The following is a 27,558-nucleotide window of genomic DNA, read 5'->3' as shown; positions in this document are numbered from 1 at the left end:
ATGTTGTTTGCTTTGTGTTATGGCCACGTAATATGTAGAGCCGCCAGAATGAACAACCAGATATTTAGATGGAGAACATAGTAAACCTGAAGCTTTATGTAAACCCTTTGCTGCTGACTGAATATAATTTCTAAGGTAGACAAAAAATGCTGGAGTAACTCAGCGGGCCAGGCAGTATCTCTGGAGAGAAGGAATGGGTGACGTTTCGGGTCAAGACCTTTCTTCAGACTGAAGGGTCTCAACCCGAAACGTCGCCCATTCCTTCTCTCCAGAGATGCTGCCTGGCCCGCTGAGTTACTCCAGCATTTTTTGTCTACCGTTGATTTATACCAGCATCTGTAGTTTTTTTTTTCCTATGAATATAATTTTTAAAGTCAGAGCTTTGTTTCATTTGTATTTAGACTTGGGTTATTTGCATGTAGATTGGGTTATTCATCAAAAAAATTATAAACTATTTGATAGCTATGGAACAAAGAAATTAAAATAATTTTAATATGTATCCTTTGTGCAAAAATGGGATTTTTATTTTAATTGACTGCAGTTTATTTCCAAATTCATGTTAATTTGCATTTTTATTTGATTGAGGTTTAGAAGTCTATGCAGTGCATTCTTTAGGCAGGTTCCATTACAGATGAGAGCTTCAAGATTTCTACTTTAAGGCTGTGTGTGTCAATTAATGCTGAAGTTGGCACTTTCTTAAATAGTTGTGGCAAAACGCTTAAAATCTAGGACATTAAAGTCGAGAACCACTCTTTGGGCCATACATTCCAAATGTGTACATTTCTTCTTTGTCCTCTTGTAATTTTTTAGTACATTTAGTTATTAAGTCTTCCATTGTAGGTCTCTAAATTGCTCTAATCAAATTACTTTTTTGGTTTTGAACACAGTAAATATTGCTTTAACCTTTTTGCTTTGCAGAGAATGTCCTCATTTTGCAGTATCCCAAAATAACAAAGGTCATGGATTCGTAGTATAATTCCAGCAAACCTTCTTTCTACCATCAAAGTTGTGATACAAGTATGGTACTGAGAATTGGAGAAATTGTTGCAATTGGGGAATAACCAGTAACTACTTTCTATACACCTTATTTAGTTTAGAGAGCATGGAAATGGGTCTTTTGACCCACCTTGTCCATGCTGACCATTGATTACCTCATGCTCGTTATGATATCCCACTTTCCCATCCATTCCCTGCACATTTAGAGTAATTTTAGAGGCCAATTAACGTACAACCTCTTTGGGATGTGGGAGGAAATCGGAGAACCTCGATGAAACCCCCATGGTTACAGAGAAAACTTACAAACTCTACACCGACAGCACCCAAATATCAGGATCAGACCTGAGTGGCGCTGTGAGGCAGCAACTTTAACAAGCTGTGCCACCGTGCCGCCTTTCTCGTGATAATGGAGGCTGTCCAGTCCATTGGTTTTGGCTTTTGGATCATTCTTTGCTCTCTTAAATGATCAGTTCCACCCTGATTCACCTACTTGCAACCACAAAAGGGATAATGTTGATCAGTTAACATCGCACCAGCATGCCTGTGGGATATGGGAGGAAACTGATATACTAAGAGGAAACTCCCATGGTAACAAGAAGTGAATGGAACTCCACCCGAGGTCAGGATTGAACCCAGGTAGTGCTGGAGCTTTGAGGCACCAGCATTGCTTCTGTACCATTGTACTGGCCTACTGTAAAGTTGATTTTAAATGATTTTGTAACTCAAGCCATCTTCTAGTTTTTACACACTGCTTGCTGACAAATTAACTCTTTATTAACCCAGATACATGTCAGATATCAACCTAGCTTCAGCGCCTTTCCTGCTTGGTACCAACTTTGTCTTCTAATTCAAGGACTAAAGGATTTCTGTGATTGCTATGAGCTTTCAGTCCATAAAACTGTACAGTTCATTACAAAAAAATGGTTTCTGGAAAATTTAATTACAATTGCCCAATTAACTTCAAAGGTTCAAAGGTCAGTTTATTGTCACAAGTACCAATTAAGGTACAGTGAAATTCAATTTACCATACAACCATACTAAAAAAGGCAACAAGACACACAACTACATAAAAGTTACCATAAACATCTGCCGCAGCACATTCTTCACTGTGATGGAAGGCAATAAAATTAAAAACGTCCTCACTTATTCTTCCGCGGTCGGGGCAGTCGAACCATCCGCAGCTGGCGGTCGAAGTCCCCGCGTCTCTAACCAGGGACCGCAAGCTCCACTATGTCAAAGTCCTTCAGGTTCCTGTGGTTGGAGCTCTGTGGTCGATCCCTGGCAGGGATCACAAGCTCCACGATGGAAAGTCTGCAGGCTCCCGCGGTTGGAGCTCCTGAAGTCGGTCTTCAACTGAGGCCGCCAACTCCTTGATGTTAGGCCGCAGTGCAGACGGAGATAGATACGGAAAAAATTACATTTCTGTTGAGATTAAAAAGTTTCCCCCAGTGCCCTCCCCCCCCACCTACCCCCTTCCACTCCCCACATAAAACAACCTAAAGAACACTAAAACATTTAACACATACTATAAAACAACAAAGAAGGAAGAGACAGACTGTTGGCAAGGCAGACATTGCTGGTGCCACCCGGTGGTTGCTGTAATGTCTAGTTTATAATGCTAACTGAACACCACGTGAAATCATAAATTATGTAACAGTCATCTGATTGAGAAATTGTGCAATGAAGAAAGTTGCTGTCTACTCTGTCAGCAAAATGTGGTTGAATGTTTGGCACATCAGACTCAAATCTTTGGAATTCTCAACCCAGGGCTGTGCATGCTGAACTGCGTATATTCAGGGCTGGTGCTGCTAGATTTTTGGATGATGGGTTTATGGATGGGAAGTAGGTTTGAGAAAATTAGCCATCTCATCGAATGAATGGTGCACCCTGCTTGAGAATGTATACAGAACATTCTAATTGTATCTTTTTAAATCAGCAACTAGATGGTCTGCTTTAGGCTTGTTAGAGGTGAGCTTCCAAGACAATCGTACTTGAATGGATTCCTCTGATTTTTGATCATGAATAAATTAAAAAATTTAAGATCAATGTACGATGAAGTATCAGGCAGGTGTAAGACATTGTGCAGTTTTAGGATCTTGTATATCTTTACATGTGATTATTGTGTGCATTTTGTTCCAAATTATTCCTTGTAACAGTTTTAACCAGTTATAAAGCTGTAATTTCCAAGCTGCTGAATACTAAAGTTCACTCTATGGATCATGACTGACTTGAATAGTTTTAAATCATTTGGGAAGTACACATATTTGTTCCTCAAATGTAAATTACATAGTTTTTGATTCTTGACAAGTATTGTAACCTGAAGTGGCTGCATAATGGGAAATGTTGTCCGTCAGTGTTTTAAAAAAAAAATCTCTGGCACTTTGTGCATCAAATATTTTGTAACGTGCTAGCTGTTATAGTTAACAAGTGACAGACAGAACTTGGTTATATTTAACAATACCATATGCTCCTAGTAGAAATGTCTGACTATATATGCAGTAGGGCAATGCAGTTATCCGGCTAATTATTTTTTTTGCCGAATGTGCGACGATATGAATGTTGGTTAACTAAAATAAGTTTGTCAGCATTAATCTAAAAAGAGGGTCAGTTCAATTTTTGGAAAATAAATGATTTCAGCATTTCTTTTGAATAGATCAAGGGTGAAAAACAATCCCCCCAGTGCATTGGTTTTAATGCTTTGGAATATTCAGAAAATCTACCCTTGACAGGTACATGATAAGGGAATAATGTTTATTACAAGATAAAGCCAGTAAAGTCTGATCAAAGATAATCCAAGGGTCTCCGATGAGGTAGATAGTGGTTCACGACTGCCCTCTAGTTGTGGTAGGATGGTTCGGTTGCCTGATAACAGCTGGGAAGTAACTGTCACTGAATCTGGTGATGTGTGTTTTCACACTTCTATAGCTTTTACCCGATAAAAGAGGGAGTAGCCAGGGTGTGACTCGCCCTTGATTGTGCTGCTGGAGTCAATGGAAGGGAGGTTGGCTTGTGTGATGGTCTGAGCTGCATCCACAATTCGCTGCAATTTCTTGCGGTCTTGGACGGAGTTATTCCCAAACGAAGCTGTGATGTATCCTGATAAAATGCTTTCTACGGCACATCTAGGAGTTGGTGAGAGTTGTTGGGGTCATGCCAAACTTCCTAAGCCTTCTAAGGATGTAGAGGCTTTGGTGTGCTTTCTTCTTTGTTTCAATATGGGTGATCCAGGATAAGTTATTGGATTATATTGATTCCTTGGAATTTGAAGTTTTCAACCATCTCTACTTCGGTGCTGTCAATGCAAACTGGGGTATGTGTATGCTTTGCTTCCTGAAGTTTATCACTATCTCCTTTGTCTAATACTGCAGCTTACCATTGTAATGTTCAATTATCAGGACTTTTTGACCCAAGTGGTTTTGAATTTAACCACTTCAAGGTTAACTTCAAGGTTGCGTAGTTGGTCAAAACTGAATTTGCTGCCCATTATTCAGTCTTATTTGCTTCAGAGGTTACAACAAAAAAGGAGCAGGTTTTGGCTTTTTAGATTAATTGTAAATGGCAATGTGTTGGAAGGAGATAAAGCCAACAGCTGAACAAAACAATGATAAAATATCATGACAGACACGAGTAATTCAGCGAGTCAGGCAGCATCTCTGGACAAAAGGAATAGGTGATGTTTCGGGTCGAGACCCTGCAGAATGAGTCGGGAAAGGGGAACGGAGTTAGGCGGTACTTGGGAGAAATGAATGGAAGGTATGCAAAAAGCACTGATAATCAAGGAAATGTGGGGCACACAATCGGCACAATGCTACTTACAAAAGGAAAGGCTTAACTGCAACTTTTGTAATTCCTTTTCGGGTGTGGGATAGGTGAGAAAAAGTAAACATAGGAACTCAACAGGATGACAGTAAAACTGGTACAGCGACTAGAGTGGGAGAAGGACGGAGAGAGGGGATGCAAGGGTTAATTGAAATTAGAGAAATCAATACTCGTACCACCGGGTGTAAGCTGCCCAAGTGAAGTATGAGATGCTGTTCCTCCAATTTACATTTGGCCTCACTCTGACATTGGAGGAGGCCCCGGACTGAAAGGTCAGTATGGGAATGGGAATGGGAAGGGGGGTTAAATTGTTTGGCAACTGGGAGATCACTTGGGCCGACGTGGATTGAGCGAAGGTGTTCAACGAAACGATCACAGAGTCTTTGCTTGGTCTCGCTGATATATAGGACTCCGCACCTGGAACAGCGGATACAGTCGATGAGGTTGGAGGTGCAAGTGAACCTCTCTGCCTCATCTGAAAAGACTGTTTGGTCCCTGGACAGATTCGAGGGAGGAGGTATTGGAATGGGTTTGATGGCAAAGTTAAATTTATATGTTACTTAATACATGGGCTTTCATGAGATATTATGCAATTGATTTGAGTTTCTAGTGAATTGAGAATGGAGGTTGTGTTTTCAAATTGTATTGCATGAGTAGTTATTGCAGTTCAGTCAATAGGTTTTATATTGCTACTTACAAAAGGAAAGGCTTAACTGCAACTTTTGTAATTCCTTTTTGCTTTTGTCTGTGTAATTTTTCACCCCCATTCTTTTTAAGCTTAAAATATTCCACCCTTGGATCTAAATCCTGGGATTGTCCACCCAGTCATTTTGTTGGCGTACCTTCGAGAGAGAATGTAGTAATTCAAGGAAGTGGCTTTAAGGTAGCTGGGAATGGGTAGTTAAAGCTGTTTTAACATTATCCCCAAAATGAAATTTATTAGTAACTACCTTGTGAACAATTTCATTTGGTTCTCTTTTGAAGCTTTAATATTTTCTTATTGGTTTCCTGGTATACTCTATGCTGTGTTTTAACCAGTTTTCAGGTAACATTTTATTGCCACTTCAGTTTGCATTGGGATTGTCTGATCATTTGCTATTAATTGCCAAGCTTGTGTGGAATTTCACTTGTACATTTTGCAATATCTCCAGTAATGTGCAAGATGGCGACATATTGCAATGGTCCATAATTAAACGTGTTGCTACATTCAATTTGGGAAAATCAAAAATTGCAGATACCCAAACTGGGAAGGAAAACATGCTAGGTCTGTAGAAAGAGAAAGATTTACCATTTCAGGCCCCACACCCTTCATCAGAAATGTTAACTTTCTCTCTATCTGGTAGGTGCTGCCTGACATTAGAATTTCTAGCACTGAGTTTTGTCATATTGATCTTGGTTCTGTTTGCACGTGTTATTTTCTTGAGATACTTTAAGCTTGCCACAAATTCACTCCCCAAATGTAACTTGGATGAGCTTCTGCAGGTCCAACCCATAGAGTTATAGAACCATACAGCACAAACCATCCCCATGGCCCAACTAGACCATGCTGACCAAGATGCACCATCTAATCTAGTCTCTCTTTCCCATGTCTGGCCCATATCCCTCTAAATCATTCCTATCCACAGAAATGGGGAGCTTTTTCCTGAACAGAAGAGCCTTTTCCCAAATGTAATGTTTTTAGCCTTGATTTCTCAATCAATGTCAACTTTTGTAATACTGACTACCTTTTCAGTTTGATCAGAACTGGTCTCCTCTAATATGTTGTTTCTGTCCTTCAGAGAGCACAAAGTTCCTTTCATTCCAGCATATGCTGATTGTTGATTTAGTTGCAGTTATGTAAAACCAAGCTGGAGCACATTTGGCACTGTACAGTCCAAAGCACCATAATTTATTGGTCATTGTCAGGTTACACTGAAGCCTAATAGATTTCACCAGAAAATGACCTGATATTAGTGAGGGGAGATGGCATGAGCAAAGTCTTCCCTGGAGGAAATTGGAAGTTATGGTCTTGAAAGGCACTGACAAAGATGACTTTGTGTGTATATGTGGGAGCTGTGGATCAGGATAAATAGGAATTTACATCTGGATGCTTGGGAAATTGCAAAATGGGTCATGCACAGGGTGGTCGAAGTTGCACACTGACCCCTCCCCCAAATTAAAAACTAGATGCAAGCTTAATAATAACTCCTGGTGTAGTAGATTTTTAAAATTTGAAAGGATATTGAGCTGAAGCTGATGGACGTAATGGAAATACACGTATGATGTATCAAAAGCAGGCCAAGACTGGTTTATTGGCTTCTCTGGTGTATTATAACTTGAATCCCTGAACTGGCTGCACAAACCACTTGGTTGCATTGTAGCTGTAGATTGCCTTGGTTATCTTTTTCAAAGCAACCAGGGAAGGACAACAGATACTGGACTTTTCTTCACACGCACATCTTGAATGAATTTTATAGGTGGCGAGAGGTCTATTTTCCAATAGAACAGCAGTGTTAAAAAGAAATGGAAGCAGGTAGACCATTTGGCTCATCTTACTGCTTTGCTGTTCAATATTACTTTGTTTTTTTTTAATTCAATCACTTTACTGCACCAACTCCTTGCCCATTGATTCCCTTTGCATTTAAAAAAATGGCAATCTGTCTTTATATTTGATATATGATACTCCATCTTGGATATAGAATTTCAAATGTTTGCTATCCTTGGGCAGATAAATTTACTTCTATCTGTCTTGACTGGTCAGTCCTTTATTTTGAAACTGAACCCGGTTCTTGAACACCACAACCAGATGACCCAAAGTGCTGGAGTAACTCAGCAAGCTGGGCAGCATCTCTGGAGAACATGGATAAGTGATGTTTTGGGTTGTGGTCCTTCAGACTAATTGTAGTGGGTTTATAGAAAGCTTAAAGGAGGACAGAACAAAGCATGGCAGGTAATGGGTGAACACAGGTGAACAGGATTTTTTAAAGGCAAATGGTTGGACAAAGGCAAGAGATGAAAAGACAACGAAAATGTAACAGTTGTACATTGTGAAGCTAGAGGGAGAGATATAGGTGAAAGTGGATGGTGAGGGGAGAAATGGGTGCAAATGTAAGTGGGGGATGGGAGCGAAGGTGGGGGGTTATTTATGAGGGGAGATGGGGAGGGTTATGTAGTTGCCTAAAATTGGAGAATTCAGTGTTCATACCATTTACCAAGTTACCCAAGTGGAATATGAGGTGTTATTTCTCCAGTTTGTGTGGCTTCACTCTGGCAATGGTGGAGACCCAGGACAGAAAGGTCAGTATGGGAAGAGTTAGTGCAATTTTCCAAATGTGGCCTCACCAATGTACTTGGATTTAACTCCATCTGCCACTTCTCAGTTCCTTCCTGTTGTTCATCTATTTCCCGCTGAGTACTTAAACAGCCTTTCTCAAGTATTCACAAATCCTCCAATTTTGGTGTTGCCTGCAGATTTATTTATATATATTTTTACGCCCAATAAATTCATATAAATCTCGAGAGATTCCAGCAGATTCCTGCGGAACTCCACTGGCCACAGACACCCAGCCAGAATAACACCCTTTCATCACAACCCTCTGTCTTCAATGTAAAAGCCAGTTCTGAATCCAAATGGCCAAGTCATTGTGTATCCTATGTATTTTAATCTTCTGGATCAGCCTGCCATGGGGGACTATACCATTTGTCTTACCATGTAGACAACCTCCCATCGTCACCTTAACTCGATCGTTTAATAGGCATGACCTGCCACAGACAAAGCGATGTTGACTGTTCCAAATTAGCCCATTCTCTTACAAATCTGACTAAATCCTATCCCGAAGAATCCTCTCCAATAGCTTCCCTACCACTAATTAATCTCCTTGCCTATAATTTTGTGGATCATCTCGATTTCCCTTATGAAATAAAGGAGCAACATTGGCTACTCTCCTGTCCTCCAGGATCTTGTCTGTGGCTAGATAAGATAAAGATCTTCATCGATACCCTGCAATCTCCTCTTTCCCCTCTAGAATTCATTTTGTAGCTATTTCCATTGTAATTTTGTGGAACTATAAATGTTTGATCTGAAGTATTTTTTTAATAGAGGTGGGTACAAAAGTGCATACGTTTGATTAAGATTTAATGTGTTTGCTTTACTTTAGAGATACTGCATGGACACCAGCTCTTTGGCCCACTTGGTCTGCACAAAACAGCGATCACCCTATACACTTAACACTATCCTACATGCTAGGGACTTTTTTAACGATTTTACCAAAGCCAATTAACCTGCAAATCCGTCCGTCTTTGGAGTGTGGAAGGAAACTGGAGCACCTGGGGAAATCCCACACAGTCGCAACGAACGTACCGACAGCACCCATAGTCAGGATCGAACCCAGGCTTCTGGCGCTGAAAGGCAGCAACTATACTGCTGTGCTACTGTTCTGCCCGATGTTTCACAATAATCGACGCAGTGTTGGTATTTGTTACCAACTCAAAGTTCTCGTGAGGAAATGGCGATGGTGACTGAATGGCTGAGTAGGTTGAGACTTGACCACATTGAAGTGAGTCTGACATTGTAGGCAAGTTGAAGACAATTTATTTTCTGAAAGAACATTATTTTATTTTCCACATTGTCTTATGACATAGGACTTTTTCCATTGCGTTTATGCTGGAACTTGGGGAAATAGGCCAATGGATTGCACTAAAACCCATTCCCTTGCTCATTCACCAACTTCCCTTTAATTCTCTTCCGACCTATCCTCATTAAAAGTAAATGGCAGATAATTTACAAAACCTGCACAGATTTGAGATGTAGGATGAAGCTGGGGGACTTGGAAGAACATGTAAACTCAACACACTACATAGTTCAGGATTAAATCCAGGTTGCTGGAGCAAGGATGCTGCCTACCTATCATTGAATCTATATTGTTTTAAGGATAATATAACAATGTTGAAAATAGTTGGGTTATGCAGCATCTGTGGGGATTTATTAATCCCCAATGAGTCTGTTTAATCTGCTTTAAACAATTGGTTTGGTATAAAGTTGCATTAGTTAAGTATGTGGTTAATTGTTAGCTGCTGCTTTAGCACAGGAGTAGTTGGCAATAATTATCAATGTCCAAATCCTTTGACTAAATAAAATAATCAATCTGCAGTCGGGGAGTGGGGGAAAGTAACATTGCTTTGCAATTAATGTTACAGGCCATTTTCTACAAATTAACAGCACAAAAGTGACCCATTCATAATTGACTTGAATTCTCTCTCCTCCACAGGTCAGAGCCTTGGTTATGGGTTTGTAAACTATGTGGACCCAAAGGATGCTGAAAAAGCCATCAACACATTAAATGGTCTCAGACTCCAAACCAAAACAATCAAGGTAAATTTGTGACACTAAGACATGGTACTTTGTATTGGGTGCTGCACTAAATTTAATTTTTCAAACAATTAAGTATTTGGGGTAGATTTGATGGGTCTGTCGTACCTTTCATCTGCTTTAACCAATAGTCAAAAGTCTTTAATTGTCATATGACATTCTTGCTGCAGCTTCATAGTTTTGCTCTTAGTAGTTAACTATTAAGAGCAAGATGCCTTCAAATGATTTCCTCATTGAAATACTAGCTGGCATTAGGGTCAAATATGAGTGTGAGTAAAATGTGCTTTCATTTTTAACTATCAAATGATCTGTCCACTCACATTCTAAATCTGGAGTTTTTTTCCAGGGTAGTGTTGGTGACCCGTTGTTCTAAATCTACAGATCTTTTATACTCGGTTAGAAAAGAGATCTGCCTCACAATTATGTCGCCTCTGAGATTGTAGCAGCTTCCACTTTTTTAAGAAGCTGCTTTGTTCTTCAAAAAGTGCTTGTTTTTGTATGTAAGAGAATCAATTAAAGAAATTCTCTGCTGGTAGTTTAGGATCATGTCATGTGAAGACTTTCAGGTGACCAGATGAACCTTTTTGAACAAACCAATAGGCCTGCAGTTTTTTTAATGCCCAGAGGTACTATATTCAATCAATGGTACTTTATTGTCACATGTACCTAGGAACAGTGAAATTCTTTGTTTTTGCATACAATCCAGCAAAATCATATAGCAGATTTCACCTAGGGAGACACAGAGATTAGCACTTCTGATCCAGCAAAATTTTAAACTTTCACTGACACCAGACCTTGTGGAGAAGTGTGCTGATGTTGCAGTAGTTTTAATGGCATTGCTTTGCCCAAGACTGTCCAAATGGACTGACAAAGAGCATAAATCTAAAAGGTGTTTAATTTCATTGTTGACTTCATTTGCTTTGGAGTCGGATGTCATTTTTCTACAGCATCCTAAAGGTAGTTGATATGTCACTGTTAAATGTCTGGATTTTCAATTTCCCTCCAATCTAAACTCTATCTGGTGTAGGAAAGTACTGCAAATGCTGGTTTAAATCGAAGATAGACACAAAATTCTGGAGTATCTCAGCGGGACAGGCAGCATCTCTGGAGCGAAGGAATGGGTGACATTTCGGGTCGAGACCCTTCCTCAGACTGAAGGGTCTCGACCCGAAACGTCACGCATTCCTTCTCTCCAGAAAAGCTGCCTGTCCCGCTCTGAGTTACTCCAATATTTTGTGTCTAAACTCTATTCTGGTTGTCTTTAGCTGTGGAAAATATGTTCACATACCTCAACTGTTGTATTTGAAGTCAAGTTCATTTCTGCATTGGGCAGGTTTTTATAGAAACTATATTCTGTGTGAACCATGATCTTTCGAAATAGGATAGAAAAACATTGACCTCTAATGCAAGTCCAACTCCATACAGGAAGTGAATAAAATGCAGTTGAGCCAGAGAAATGGGTCCCTGCCTCAGTTTCTTCTTGCTGCCCCACCTGAATCAAATAGTTTATCTGTTAGTACTCAGTCAGGTATGATGACTATTCAACACTCTTTTTTTTTTTTTGCTCTACACTATCTATTTGATTTTGATCAGCCCAAGCTATTCACTACGTTAAAATTTATGTTGCAGAATACTACAGAACTGCAGGTGCTTGATTTTTTTGTGTGTTTGACTGCTGTCAAGTGGAATTTGTTTTCATTTTTTTCCACCCGTTGAGGACTAGCAGTAATAAATGAGGGACTGTCTCATTTCCTCGTAAACATGTGTAGGCATTGGGAAGCAGGTTCAACTGATGGCTCATTGACTGTCTGTCTTCCCAGAAGTTATCCTGCAGTATAAAGATAAATTACTTTCCCAGCCCCTGGGGGTGAGGAAACTATTTGCTGTGTATTTTAGTATTAATAATGGTTTTAATTAGGTGGTACTCAAGCACTACTATTGTTTGTCCCTGCTTGGTCAAACACTTTGAAAATTTGAAAGGCAGATTTGTGTGCACTGTTGGAATAGAAGTGCTTTTTTCCCCACAAATGCAACTACCCTTAAATGAATCTTGAACTTTCATTCTTAACTATCTTCAGCTGGAAGGCTGAGGAGAGAACTGAGACGTATATAAAATTATAAGAGGCATGGATGGAGTAGACAGTTAGATCTTTTTTTTCCCTCCTAGGATGGAAATATCAAAGACGAGAGAGTATAGTTTTAAGATCAGAAGAGCAAAGTTTAAATGATATGTGTAGGGCAAGTGGTGGAGGCAGATATAAGGGGGATACAAGAGGGTTTTAGATAGGCAAATGGAAATGCAAGGGATGGGCTATATGGATCATGTGCGGGCAGAGAAGATTAGTTTAACTTGGCATCATGTTCAGCATGGACTTTGTGGGCCGAGGGCCTATTTCTGTGCTGTAATGTTTTATGCTCTATTAGACATACAAGTTAAATACCAAATATGGTATCATCTAATGTAAAACAATCACATCACACCTGACATGCAATCTCTGCACAATGAATTTGATCAAATATTAATTTGGCCAAATGAAAGTTGATTAAAAGCATGAAACATTTGCAGACAAAACTAAGTGATCAACTGCAATATTCAACGCTATTCACATCATGGCATGTATCAGAATCGAGAGATTGGATTGTTCAATTTAATTTTATTCTGCTATCTCTTCCTTTTATCCAGGTAAAACATTTGAGCATGTAACATTTAAAATCAATAATATTTTAATGCAATTTGATTTTTAAAATTCCTCTCATTTCTAGTCTTCTGGTTTAATCTGGGTTTGTGCCATTTTTCCAGCAACTGTTCTTCAATAGAGATGAAGGGTGGTTTTCTGAAGGGTGAGAGGCAGCACTCTAATCCACATTTACAGTAAATATTGTGATAATGATTAGGGTTTTTGGAGAAGGGAAAACATTACATGCTTGTAAGCACTCAAGTGATAGGTTAAGCATTGTAGTTCATCTGTGCTGCTTCTGCAAAGGTTGATGGTAGCAATTGTTTCCTTTGCAGCAGTTGTTGAATTTGGGGCAATTATAAACACTTGGTTCCATTAAATGGGAAGATGTATTTACTTTAAATGCTTCTGAATTGCCTTTGTCCAAGAACCACAAAACTGATGTGAATTTGCCATAGTTGATCTTAAGTAGTTCTTGTTGAATTCCCCTGTATAATGCAATTTGCTTATTCACCATGTTGCTGTGAGCAGTTTTATTGATGTTGTTATGCATGGTCCAAGGTGGGCAAAGTTGAAGAAGAACCCAAACCTACATTTTCATTGTTGGGCTAATGAGTGAAGTCCATATCCATGCAAAATGGATTTGAAGCATTTGCATGTACTTCCAGATGGAGTACACTATTGTGACCTTTTGTTTGCATTGCTTGCTTTTTTCTGACTTTTGCTGGAATTGTTCAATAACCGAAAATATTTTTGAACTGTGTAATCAATCTTACACCACAAAATTGAAGTAAAGCCTAAAAATCTAGAGCATTTTCTATTATTGATTTATAAGGGGGAGGCAAGGGCAAAACTCATTTTTGAGTAATTGCTGTACTGTGATTCAAAGGATGGGTGAGTTGGCAATATTTAACTTTGGTATTATTTTATTTTATCTCCTTTGCCCACATCTAAATTTACTTTGCTAAGTCAGTGTGCTTCATTTCCTCCTTGAACTTGCTTAAATCAAGATTTGTAGCATGTTTTTGCCGTGCTGTAGACGCATCTAATTTCAGTTCGGAAAATTGAATTGATGCCAGTTGAAGGCTTGTTTGTGGAGATAAGCTGTAGGTAGGAAGAGTGATAAGAGTGAGGCAGTGATAAGCCAGTGATGCGTGAGTAATGGACAAACTAATATTGATTATTTTTCTTCTAGTTTATTTCTTCAAAAAAACAATTTCCGGGCTTTTGAGGGGGCATAGGGAAGACTAGACATGGATTCATTACTAATTTTTAGTTTTCATTCAGTTTGAATGTTCTGTGCTTGGGTCATGTCCTGCCATGTTACACTTATCTCTTCTTGGTATCTTGGACTGTAGCTACCTCTGTCTAGGGAAATACTCCCCAAAGCCGATACTTCAGAAAATATTACTGCTATTTAGTGTGAAGCTTGGTTTAAAAACAGAACCCACGTTCCTATGAATTATATCAACATTTTGACAGAAATAAAGTTTTGTTTGGAGCTTTCATTATTGAATAACCATTTGTGCACAAATATATTTATTTGGGGGGTGGGAAGAGGAAGGAACGGGGTGCAAGTAACTTGGTATTGTACCTTTTTGTGCAGGGTGAACATCCAAAGATACTCCAGAAATATCCAAAGGAATTGCTGAAAAATATAAAGTAGTCCAACGATGCAGGAGGGAGTGGAGCATTTTACTGGGAAATTTTGATCAGAGTAGCTGGCCTTGTCGTCAGTGAAGTACACTGGGAGGTGGGAGAATGCAGATTATCATTTTAATTTTGGCACAACCATCAGTAAGTAACATTAGTAAAAATTACCAGAAGACCAAAGGGCCTGTTTCTGTGCTGTGCTTTTCTGTTCTGTTACTGATGGGGAAGAAATGAAGCAGTGACTAAATAAAGCAATTTATTTTTAAATTAGGTAACAGAGCAGAAGTAGGTCAATTGGGGTACCAGGATTGGATACGAGTGGTTTTGCTCTGGGCAGCAGATATTCACATTGGCTTATCTTTACTCCAGTAAACCATTGAAGGATAAAATTAAGGATTTTGGGTATTGGGTGAGGCATGCAGTGTTAGAGGCAGAATAGGTAGTTTTGGTCATGGAGAGGATATTCAATCGAAAGCTGTGTTCTGGATGCCAAATAGCAAATTTGATTTGGGCATTGTTAATTGCTGGCTCATTTGGGGTGTGGTTTGGTGGGGATGGTGTGTGATGTGAGAGAAATGTGGTTTGTGATGAGTACACAGTTGTTTCAGCCAAAGGCTGAAAATGATGGCTTTAAACTTTTTACTATTTAGATGGAGAAAGTTTCAGCTCATCCAAGACCAGATGTCAGACGAGCAGTTTGGCCCAAATTAAAAGGTCAGACATGTATTTACCTGATCCCTTACAGCAAGCTAAAGAAAGTAGTCAGGATAAGGCTATCTGCTTTATCCAAGTTTCTCCCCACCCCCCCACCCCCAATTTTTAGATTAAGACCGCCATCTCATGCACAAGCCCCATCAGGATTTTCTTCTGTCTTGGGAGTTGCAAAATACTATGTGGTGGGAATTGTTTTTTTTAACCTTAATGGAAAGATTGAGTACAAAAATCACCAAAAGATGGATTTTACCGAGGGTAACATTTCAACTACATATAAAACTATTGAGGTTTTACTTGCATATAATCTATATTCCAGAATATTTAAGAACAGTTTAGTAGTTCTGTTGATTATCATTAGAATCAATCAGCAGTTTTGAACACGTGGCAAAAACAATGGCAGCACTTTTTGCATGTCAAACCTTTTTAATAAGAGCCATAAATTGCACATAGCCAGAAAGTGATTTTAAACTCTCAGCCCCTAATCCAATAATTTGAACCAGCCATTCATCCTGTTTTAAGAATCAACACATATTTAAATAGTTAAACTTTGACTTTTTCCCCCCACAATATTTGGTGTGTTTTCAAAAATTGCCTTTTGTAAAATGACATTGGGCCATTTTGTTCAGTCCATCAATTTTTCTATTATGGACTCCAGTCTATCCTTTATTTTTTGTTGCTTTAATGTAGTGACTGGCCAGTGCCATAAACCATTAAACAATGGTAGTTATAAGCCTGCCTACCGTCGAGTTTCCCCTCACCGCACACCCTGTTACTCCAGGTACTGATGTTACATGATTACATTCAATGTAATCATGGCTGATCATCCACAATCGGTGCCCCGTTCCTGCCTTCTCCCCATACCCCTTGATTCCGCTAGCGCTACGAGCTCTATCTAACTCTCTTTTGACACCACACACCCCGTTACTTCAGGTACTGATGGCTGGTACTGCGTAGCATGCATTCTTCCAATTTTAAGTTCCAGTACAATTCCTGTACTTCTAGTTTCCCTCATTGAACTGGAGTTTCTGTTTATATCCATCCTGCTGTTGAAATATCCACTTGAGTGCCTGCTCTCTTTGGCTATGTCATTGAATGGGTCTTTCACAAACACTACTGCAGCCACAGATTAATGTTATGTTAGGCTGCCAAGGGATGAATACCAGTTTTAAGTTTGAGAAAAAGATGGCTGACATCTTGTATGAGAGGAAAAAGAATTTATTCTCTTTGAGAAGGATGGATATGCATAATATTATCTAAATGATGAAGCTAAATTTCCAGAATTGGTTGTGCTCCTACAGAGAATAAGACATTTAACTGCATTAGTAATTTAGAAGTGTAAACAAATTAGTTGTGCAGAATGGCACTCTTCGCCCTGGAGTTTGGAATGAGTAACCTCAGTGAAACATTTTCTAAGGGGACTTGACAAGCTAGTTATTAATGATACTTTCCTTACCATGCCACACCCAGCCCTAAAAGCAACATGTAGAATCTAGAACTAGGAGCTAATGTTATGAAAGTTCAACACGGAGGTAATTTTGTTTTGTTTCTTGAATGTGGAATTTTGTTCCAATGAATGGTATGGAAATTATCAATTGGCATGTCAAAGCTGAGATTCTTATTCTAGAGCATAATTCAGTGGGAAGCAGGCAAGAAATTGACTTCTCCCGTTAAGTTCCTGTTTCCAATAGTAATGAGATGGTTATAAAATTACATGTGGTTTGGGATGTGCAGAAGGCCAATGCTTGATTCACTTGGACTTTTGTCCATTATTCAACATAATCTTACCTGAAAATTAACGAGTTCAAATTTGTGGAGAATCTTTAGATTGTAGAGCTATATATATTTCTTGCAACATTTTTTGTTACAATAACTGAGCATTGCTGTCAAGATCAGGTTTATTGCACTCCAAAGATGGTGAGTTACCTTGAACTGTTGATGTTCTTATGAAATGATGGGTGTAGTGCCAGGGTTTGGACCAGCAGTGTATTTCCTAATAAGAATAGTGTGAGACCTGGTGGGGAATTCACAGATGCCACCTTTGACCTCAGTGGTAAGATAGCACGTTTGGGAGATGAAGTTAGAATAGCCTACGTGAGCAACTGCAGTGCATTTTCCAGATTACAAAAAACACTTGTTACTGTTAAACCTTGAAACTTCATTTGAATATTCTAGTAAAATGTTCGGAAACATTTGAGACTTGAAGCATCAATGCACATATCCAATTATTACACGTTGAAGTATTTATTAGTTTATCTCAAAAAATGACATTTATTAACTACAGTAAACCCTTGCTATAATGAACTATGGGGGGGGGGGAAGAAATTATGTCTGTTATTGCCGAGTGTCCGCCATGGCAGAGTAAGGTATTATTATTATTATTGTAGTTGAAATAAAGAACTGCAGATGATGGCTAATACACAAAATGACGCACAGTAGCTCAGCAACTCGGCCAGCATCTCTGGAGAATATGGGTAGGTAATGTTGGGATCCTTAAGACTGATTCAATCTGCTGAGTTATTCCAGCACTTTGTGTCGTTTCACCTTAAAACTAGGCTCTGATGCAACTGGACTCCACCAGCGAGCCCTTCTTCACCAGCTATCCCACAGTCCAGTTGAAGCGGTTATTGTTGCTTCTCGCGGGTAGCCCCTGGCCAGCAGCACTTTCTTCAGGCCGCTGCAACCGCCAAAATGCGCTCAGCCACTGCGGGTCTGTGACACGCTCTCGCCAGCTGCCGCTTCTTCCTTCACTTTGCCCATTCCACCACCACCGCCTCCTTCTCCCCTGCAGTCGCCAACATCTTTCAAGGTGGAGTATGTCAGCAACTCTGAGGAAGGAGGCGTAAGTGGTGGCGGGGGGAGGGGGAGAGAGACAGTGATGGGAGGTGAGGGGGTGTTCAAAACTAAGAAAGAAGCCGCACCTGGGGAGAGGGGAGGGAGCCCCATGGTGACCAAGCGTGTCCTGTTGGAGGTGGCAGCATGTAGAAAGCGCTCACGGCCAGGGCAACAGCGTGAGCCACAACAGAAAGATTTGGACAGGTTGGGAAAGTGGGTAGATTAGTGGCAGATGGAATAGAGTATAGCAAAGTCGGGAGTCATGCATTTTGGTAGTAGGAATAAAGGTGTAGATGATTTTCTAAATGGGGAGAATCCAGAAATTGAAGGTGCAAAGGGACGGGAGTGCTGGTGCAGGATTCACAAAAAGTTAATCTGCAAGTCAAATCGGTAGAAAAGAAATCAAACACAATGCTGCATTTATTTCGCGAGGGCTTGCATACAAAAACGGGGATGTGATGCTGAGCTCAAAAGGAGCTGGTCGGGCTGCATTTGGAATATTGTGAGTAATTTTGGGCACCATATCTGAGGAAGGATGTGCTGGCTCTGGAGAGGGTCCAGAGGAGGTTTACAAGAATTATTCCAGGAATGAGTAGGTTAACATATGATGATTGTTTGACAGAACTGGGCCTGTACTCGCTAGAGTTTAAAAAAAAATGAGGGGGGACCTCTGAAACATACAGAATAGTGAAAGGCTTGAATAGAGTGGATGTGGAGAGGATGTTTCCATTAGTGGGAGAGTCTAGGACTAGAGCTCATAGCCTCAGACTTAAAGGGCATTATTTTAGGATGATGAGGAAGAATTTCTTTAGTCAAAGGGTGGTGAATATGTGGATTTTTTTGCCACAGCTGTGGAGGCCAAGTCAGTGAATACATTTAAGGCAAAGATAGATAGATTCTTGATTAGTACAGGTGTCAGAGGTTATTGGGAGAAGGCAGGAGAATGTGGTGAGGGGGGAGAAATACATCAGCCATGATTGAATGGTGAGTAGACTTGATGGGCGAATGGCCCATTTATGCTCCTATCACTTAAGATCTTATGAACAACAGCCACGTCAAGCGGACCGTGTGATGGGTGAAGAAAGGGTTGCTGGTGCTCCTTGTGAGCCAGGGGTGGCATCAGTAGGTCCATCTGCTGTAGCCAAAATCCGTTATAAAGGGAATTGTTAAAACAAGGGCTTACTGTATATGGTCTTTGGCTAGTATTCAGGTCTGTTTATTCTTGATGAAAATTGTTTAAATCGTGCTCTTTTACACATTTCTTGCTTTAGCATATTTTGTCTGCACACTTGCTTTTTGTTTCTCTCCCACTTCCTGTTTTACTGCCCATTCCATTGTTGTGTTGCATCAGTCCTGATTGGTATTTGTTTTGTACAAATAGTAGTCTTCCTCCATACATTAAGTGGCGGCGCTGCGCAGCAGCTGCGGCTCACCTGCAGTCCGTTTGCCTTTTGTGTTTGTTGTTTCTTGTCTTAATTGTAGTGTTTAGATGTGATGTCTTTTTTGTGGTTGTGTACTATGTGTGGGGGGGGGGGGGAAGAACTGTAAAATTGTCTCTTCCGAATGGAGACCCAACCTTTTTTTCTGGGTGGTGTCTCCGTTCCCGCTGTGGCCTACCATCGGCCAAATACCTGGAGCTGGCGGCCTCCAGCTGGGACCACCTGGGGCTCTGGTTTGCAGAGCCTGCGGACCGGACTTACCATCTGCGGAGCTGGCTGCCTTCGGAGGCTGTGGTGGCGCTGCGACATGGGCCTCCTCCAGTGCCAAAGTGAGGCCCACCGGAAATTGGAGGAACAGCACCTCATATTTCGCCTGGGCAGCTTGCAGCCCAGTGGTATGCACATCGACTTCTCCAACTTTAGATAGTTCCTCTGTCCCTCCCTTCCCCTCCTCCTTCCCAGATCTCCCTCTATCTTCCTGTCTCCACCTATATCCTTCCTTTGTCCTGCCCCCCTGACATGTCTGAAGAAGGGTCTCGACCCGAAATGTCACCCATTCCTTCTCTCCCGAGATGCTGCCTGACCTGCCGAGTTACTCCAGCATTTTGTGAATAAATACCTTCGATTTGTACCAGCATCTGCAGTTATTTTCTTATATAACCCTCTACCACTGCCCATTGTCTCCCAAATTCAAGCCAGTTTTGTATCTAATTGGTTAGCTTATCCTGGATCCCATGTGATCTAACCTTCCAGACCAGCCTATCACAGGATACCTTATCAAAGGCCTTACTGAAGTCCATCTAGCCAACATCTACTGCTCTGCCCTTATCAATCTTCATAGGCATCATTTCATTAAACAAAGCAATTATATTGGTCAGACAGGATTTCCCATGCATAAAGCTATGCTGACTACATTTCCAATAATGCAAAGATGTGTTGCAATATCCTTGCAGAACAATGCTAGACAATAGGTGCAGGAGTAGGCCCATTCGGCCCTTCGAGCCAGCGCCGCCATTCAATGTGATCATGGCTGATCATTCACAATCAGTACCCCGCTCCTGCCCTCTCCCCGCACCCCCTGACTCTGCTATCATTAAGAGCTCTCATTAAGAGTTTAATTATTTTTCTAGAAACAAGGAAATGCTGGTTTACCAAGGTAAGACAAATTGCTGGAGTAACTCTAGTTTACTCAATCATTTTTTGTCTTTTCTTAATTTTTATACCCTGGCTTTTTTGATCTTATGTAAAAACTGCTGTGCTATAATTCTCTTGACAATAAATGGCTTCTGTCTCTCTGCATCTGCCATGTTACCACCTTGGTCTAAATTTAACTCAATAATAACTCATCTTGCATAAATGATTCAGAATATGATTACCTTGTGCTTTTTTGGACACTTGTAGGTCATTGAAATGGTGATCCTTTCAGACATAAGGTAATAAAAGGAAGCTTGAGTTTCTTGCTTAACAGACGGTGCCTACCATGAGTATTTCCAACATTCTGCTTCTGTTGACTCCCAAAAGTTTGGTTAGTCCTTTTGTTCCAGAATTTTATTTTTGCTACCAGATCTTCAAACTATGAATACAAAAATGGGGTATCTTCTCAACTTAATGCTTCAATCCAGAAACTGTGCCAAAAAATGGTGACTTCTGCTTCAGTAAAAGATTAACAAAAACATTAATGGCTGAGAATTTGCAAAGAATTGAATGATCTTGGACATCCAGAAAGCTGGATGAAATGATAAGTGCTAATATAAAGGCCAGAATGAGAGAAACAGAACTTGCAACAAAAGGCAGCGGAAAGAAGAGTGGAACTATTTTATAATATTAATTGTTGATAAACCAGGAACCCTAACACAGTAAGGTTTGAGTAGACGGTCTTGATGCATGAGATGGCATGGGTCAAGAGTGGAAGTGATTGGACTGGAAGCTGGTGCTTAAGTGGTAGGCCAGAGTATTTGCTTGTCAGTTTGATTCTGTGGTTGTATTTGAACCAAAACACGAGTTGGCAGACAGGAGGTTTGAACTGACTGAAAGTATGATGCATTTTTAGAAGTGTATTCTAAATGTATTATTAAACAAAAGTCTCATGCCTGACTACATGCAAACTATTATTGGGGGCTTACTTAAAAAATTCCTTTTCTGTATCAATTGTTAAGATCGCTTGCATCTTTTCCCAGTAAATCAACCATTTTACTATCCCATGTTGTCTTATCAGTATTCTCATTCAATAACATCAGAACATTAATAATTTATTTTGTTAGTGTTTTAGAGCAGTGAAGTATGCAAACAATCCTGGTAGGGAGAGGGTGTGGCAAGTAATATTTAGTTTATGGAAGTAGTTTATGCTTAGATTAGTCCACCAGTTTACAAGTCAAAATCCCTGACCATCCTTGTTATATTTTCAGTTGGTCTCTTTTTTGACATATTTATAAATAAAAATTTTATAAATGAGTTTGTAATAATATTGTTAATGTCTCTGCATTTCACGATTCATAAGATCATACAATCATAAATAAAAGAGCAGAATTAAGCCATTTGGCCCATCAAGTCTACTCCATCAATCAATCTTGGCTGATCTCTCTCCCTCCTAACCCATTCTCTTGCCTTCTCCCCATAACCTGCCTTCTCCCTATTCATTGAACGTTTGTATAAAGTAAATCGTATACGAAAATAATGAAGTTGAAACGTTACTGCAGAATATGATGCTCTTTCCAGAATTCTTGTGATCCAGATGAGAACACTTAAATTTCCATATGGAAACTTTAAACCTTTATTTTTGACCCCCTGTGAGTGTGTCTGACTGGCCTGCGCTGATGTAAAATTAATTCACAAGTCGCACAACTGAAGGATTGGTTTTTGACTTCATTTAAAAACTGAAGGAAAAAATCTAGTCTAAAATTTGCTAATATATGACCATGATATTTTGTAAGAAGGTTTATAAAAATAAAAATAACCTATGAGAACTTCATCCCTGTATTTTGAGGCTTGATTTTATGCCATGAAATTCTCTCTATACTAGATGAGCAATTCCAGCATCTATCTACCTTCAGGGTTTCATTTATTTAACACTGATAGATTCTGTCTTCAGAACAAAATATATCCCAAGCCTGATTATAGTAATGGATGTTGAAAAGCAAAAAGTTGCTCTTCAGCATCCAAAATTAAATCTGAAATACGACAAAATACTGGAAATACTCAGCAGGCCAGGCAGCATCTCTACAGACGAGTTAACATTGAGTCAGTAATGTCAAGTGATTAATTGTCATATGTACTGAAAAAGGCACAATGAAATTCTTGTAGCAACATAAGCCTGTAAACATGGTACTCGTATAATATATAAATAAAAAAAGTTCAATGCATTAGAAACGATATCAGTGCAAAACAAAACCCTAAAGAGGCAATAAGCGAGTTTGGTATTTCGACTAGGCATGCGCCGGTCATAGGTCGCTGGAGCTAAACATTCTCACTGGCTGCTTTGCTGCAGGTAGACAGACTTGAGTTTCATCCGTATTTTCCAGTTTTGCTTCGTTGAGGTAAGAAACTACTGCTTTAAAAAATATTAATTAGGTGTATTTATGGTTAATTTGTATAAGACTACAATGATTTGGTAGGTTTTATTGCTTTAAGCTTCAGTGAGTGAGCAAGATCGTTACGATTTTCTTTTGCATCGTAACATGTACTGGAGCTGCTGCTCAAGCGGGAATATGTTGCACTTCCCAAACCACGAGTTATTCTTGGTTTTCCGGATTGTCGGCGATGCAAAAGAAAAACCGACAGGCTCAATCCTCACAGCCAGCGCTGCTGTGAGAGTGGTCCCCGGGACAGGCGAGCAAATACCTGTCGGGTGCCGCTCCGTCAGGTTACAGGTGTTGCTATTGGAAACGTGCAGCGGGGTTGTGTTTGAGGGAGCAAGACCCAGACAACAATCTACAGGGAGCCAGCACTGGCGACCACAGCCTCTGCTGGCACCGTCAACCCCGGGAGCGGCATCGGGGTGGAATGAGGGCGAGTTTGTGCAGCGCCGTGTCTCCTCTGGGCGGCAGCACAAATGACATTGCCTGGGGTGGGAGGGAGCTCTGTAACCCGCAATGAAGCACCAAGCGTGGGGATTTTTTAACGTGTAAGAAGGAGCTGCAGATGCTGGTTTACACCGAAGATAGACAAAATGCTGGAGTAACTCAGCGGGACAGACAGCATCTCTGGAAAGAAGGAATGGCTGATGTTTCAGGTCGAGACCCTACCGGGTGATATTATAGGGAGGGTTTGATCAAACAAACCGCTCCGCTGGATGCTGACCTCTGCAGCTGTCTAATCGCTGCACGAACAGCATGCTTCAACTTTACAGTGGTCATCCATTGACATTCTGCCCGCACAAAGCAGCAATTCATTCCCTCAAACGTTTGTTTTTCTTTTGCATCGCTGACAATCCGGAAAACCAAGAATAACTCATGGTTTGGGAAGTGTGACATATTCCCGCTTGAGGAGCAGCTCCAGTACAAGTTACGATGCAAAAGAAAATCGTCATGATCTCGCTCATTCACTGAAGCATAAAGCAATAAAACTTACAAAATCATCGCAGTCTTGTACAAATTGACCATTAATGCACCTAATATTTTTTAAAGCAGTATTTTCTTACATCTACGAAGCAAAACTGGAAAATACGGGTGAATCGCAGGTCTGTATACACGCAGCAAAGCAGCCGGCGAGAATGTTTAGCTCCTGCAACCTATGACCAGCCCATGCTCAGTTGAGATACCGAACTCGCTTATTAACTTTGTTTCCTTTCTCCACAGATGATGCCTGACATGAGCATTGATAGCATTTTGTTTCTATTGCAGTAATGGGTGTGTTGCAGAAATGTTGACTCTCATCCATAAGTCACAACCACCACTGATGTACTGGTGGTGATCACACAAGATCAGAAAAATGCTGCTAATCGATGTTCTAGTGGCTCGTAGCTGGATTATGGCTCGATGGATTTTGGAGGCGTATATTTAAAAAAAATAAATGCATGGTTTCACAAGATGCTATCTATGGCCATTTGTTGCAGTATTGGTTCAGACCTGAATTGCAAAAGGTGCACTTTTTGTACATGATGATCCACTTCTAAATGATCATTTGCATGTTTTTTTACTCTTAATTTTATGAAAGTTAAAGGTGATTTATTTGCAGCATATCTATTTGTACTAATGAATTCTAGATGTGCTTGACTTTTGTGCAAAGTCACCTGTCAAATGAATATTGGACTTGCTAGAACAATGCTTGGATATTTACATCAAATTTAAAAATTATTTTTCTTCAGGTTTCTTATGCCCGTCCTAGTTCTGCTTCCATCAGAGATGCAAATTTGTATGTCAGTGGGCTCCCAAAAACGATGTCGCAAAAAGAACTGGAGCAGCTTTTCACCCAATATGGACGTATAATTACCTCAAGGATTCTCGTGGACCAGGTTACTGGTAAGTGTGCGCCCATTTCTGTTCATCTTTTAAGGCTGCAGGTTGTGAAACTCTTCGTTTGCTGATAACATGCCTCCAGAACCTGTCAAAGGTTGAGAGATTTGGGCTAGAAAATTTAATTTTCTGCTGGAATTGTTCATAAATATGCATGAGCAGAAATAGATTTAAGAGCTCTCTCTAACTTGAGTCAGTTCCCATCCTAGAGGTGCAGGTTTGAACTATGCTTTCACGCATGGTGAAGTAATAAATTTAAAGTGGTTATAATCTTTATTTCAAATCTACTGTAGAGGATGCAGTTCTAATCCTTATTGTGCTGTTAATGTGCTTTTAAATTTAACTGGAATGTGAAACAAATGTAAAAGTTTGGCACTAAAGCCACCTTAAACAGAACTGTTTATGTTGTAGTAGCAAGTCTGGGTAGCGCAGATAGGTAACAGTATGTAGAGTATAACATGGACAGAATTGGTAGACTAAACCATTTACATTCTGCAATGCAGATGGGAAGAAATATTGTTCACAAAGCCAAATTTTAGGTGTTCAGATCTTCTAAATCTGGTGAATGCATTCAAGAGAGAGCTGGATAGAGCTCTTAAGGATAGGGGAGTCAGGGTATGGGGAGAAGGCAGGAACGGGGTACTGATTGAGAATGATCAGCCATGATCACATTGAATGGTGGTGCTGACTCGAAGGGCCGAAGGGCCGAATGGCCTCCTCCTGCACCTATTGTCTATTGTCTAAATCTGGTGGGGACGGTTTGAACTACAGATATTCCAGGTTAAAAATCTAGCATGTTGACAGTACAATTGGCAAGATGTATGGATTTATACAGTACTCTCCATAATGTGTAGGACAAAGACCCATCATTTATTTATTTGCCTCTGCACTCCACAATTTGAGATTTATAATAGAAAAAATCACATGTGGTTAAAGTGCACATTGTCAGATTTTATTAAAGGCCATTTTTATACATTTTGGTTTCACCACGTAGAAATTGCAGTTGTGTTTATACATAGCCCCCCATTTCAGGGCACCATAACGTTTGGGACACATGGCTTCAAAGGTGTTTGTAATTGCCCAGGTGTGTTTAATTGCCCCCTTAATGCAGGTATAAGAGAACTCTCAGCACCGTCTTTCCTTCAGTCTTTCCATCACCTTTGGAAACCTTTATTGCTGTTTGAGGACCAAAGTTGTGCCAATGAAAGTCAAAGAAGCCATAATGAGACTGAGAAACAAGAATAAAACTGTTATAGAGAGTTCAGCCAAACCTTAGGCTTACCAAAATCAACTGTTTGGAACATTAAGAAAGAGCAATGGTGAGCTTACTAATCGCTAAGGGACTGGCAGGCCAAGGAAGACCACAGCTGATGCCTGAAGAATTCTCTCTATAATAAAGAAAAAGAACTGCCCAAGATCCAAAGCATAGCACCTCATCTGTGAAGCACAGTGGTGGGGGTGTTATGGCCTGGGCATGTATGGCTGCTGAAGGTCCTGGCTCACTTATCTTCATTGATGATACAACTGCTGATGGTAGTAGCATAATGAATTCTGAAGTGTACAAACACATCCTATCTGCTCAAGTTCAAACAAATGCCTCAAAGCTCATTAGCGGGCAGTCATTCGACAGCAAGACATACTGCTAAAGCAACAAAGGAGTTTTTCAAAGCTAAAAAATGGTCAGTTCTTGAGTGGACAAGTCAATCACCCGATTTGAACCATATTGAGCATGCCTTTTATATGCTGAAGAGAAAACTGAAGGGGACTAGCCCCCAAAACAAGCATAAGCTAAAGATGGTTAAATACAGGCCTGGCAAAGCATCACCAGAGAAGACACCCAGCAACTGGTGATGTCCATGAATCGCAGACTTCAAGCAGTCATTGCATGCAAAGGATATGCAACAAAATACTAAACATAACTACTTTCATTTACATGACATTGCTGTGTCCCAAACATTATGGTGCCCTGAAATGGGGGGAAAATGTATAAACACTGCTGTAATTTCTACATGGTGAAACCAAAATGTACAAAAATGACCTTTGTCAGATTTTAATAATGTGCACTTTAACCACATGTGATTTTTTTTTTTCTATTACAAATCTCAAATTGTGGAGTACAGAGGCAAATAAATAAATGGTGGGTCTTCGTCCCAAACATTATGGGGAGTGAATATGTTCATACTGGATTCCCTTAATGTATTGTGAGCAGTTAATTTTAAAGCTAAATACAGATCAAACCCTTCTGCACAAACGCACAACTCCGTCCAAATAAATATTCACTTTTCATGTGGTGGTGACCTTGTCTGCATATTATGGTTTCTATTTCCAAGGGGGTCTCTTTCATACCTACCTATCTTTGAGTAATACAGATGCTCCCCGACTTACGATGCTTCGACTTACAATATTTCGACTTTGCGATGGTGCAAACGGCAGCGACCTGTAGTGAGCCATAGCTCGCTTCCGGCCACGTGATCACGTGTATTCAATGCACTTCAACTTACGATATTTTCGGTTTCCGATGGGTTTCTCAGAACGTAACCCCATCGTAAGTTGAGGAGCACCTGTACATTTATATTGCTAATCTAACAAAGTAACTCTTAAACACTTAATGGCTCTTGACATAAACATAA

General features: G+C 40.1%; 1 protein-coding gene across 4 annotated transcripts in view; it reads left to right on the top strand.

Moving 5' to 3' along the window:
- Positions 1–27,558, top strand: part of LOC144591964 (ELAV-like protein 2) — a 96,020-nt gene that overhangs the window by 33,760 nt on the left and 34,702 nt on the right. For 3 of the 4 annotated variants that reach the window (XM_078396050.1, XM_078396051.1, XM_078396049.1), the window contains 2 exons: positions 10,062–10,165; positions 24,781–24,934. In XM_078396050.1, coding sequence (XP_078252176.1) covers positions 10,062–10,165; positions 24,781–24,934 — 258 coding nt within the window. The remainder of the gene's footprint in view (positions 1–10,061; positions 10,166–24,780; positions 24,935–27,558) is intronic. The other variant, XM_078396052.1, reaches the window with a different exon arrangement.

The sequence above is a fragment of the Rhinoraja longicauda genome, chromosome 3 (genome assembly GCF_053455715.1).
Source record: "Rhinoraja longicauda isolate Sanriku21f chromosome 3, sRhiLon1.1, whole genome shotgun sequence".
NCBI classification, from domain to species: domain Eukaryota; kingdom Metazoa; phylum Chordata; class Chondrichthyes; order Rajiformes; family Arhynchobatidae; genus Rhinoraja; species Rhinoraja longicauda.
Note: the sequence above shows the minus strand (reverse complement) of the source record. Positions and strands in the feature narration are given on the sequence as shown.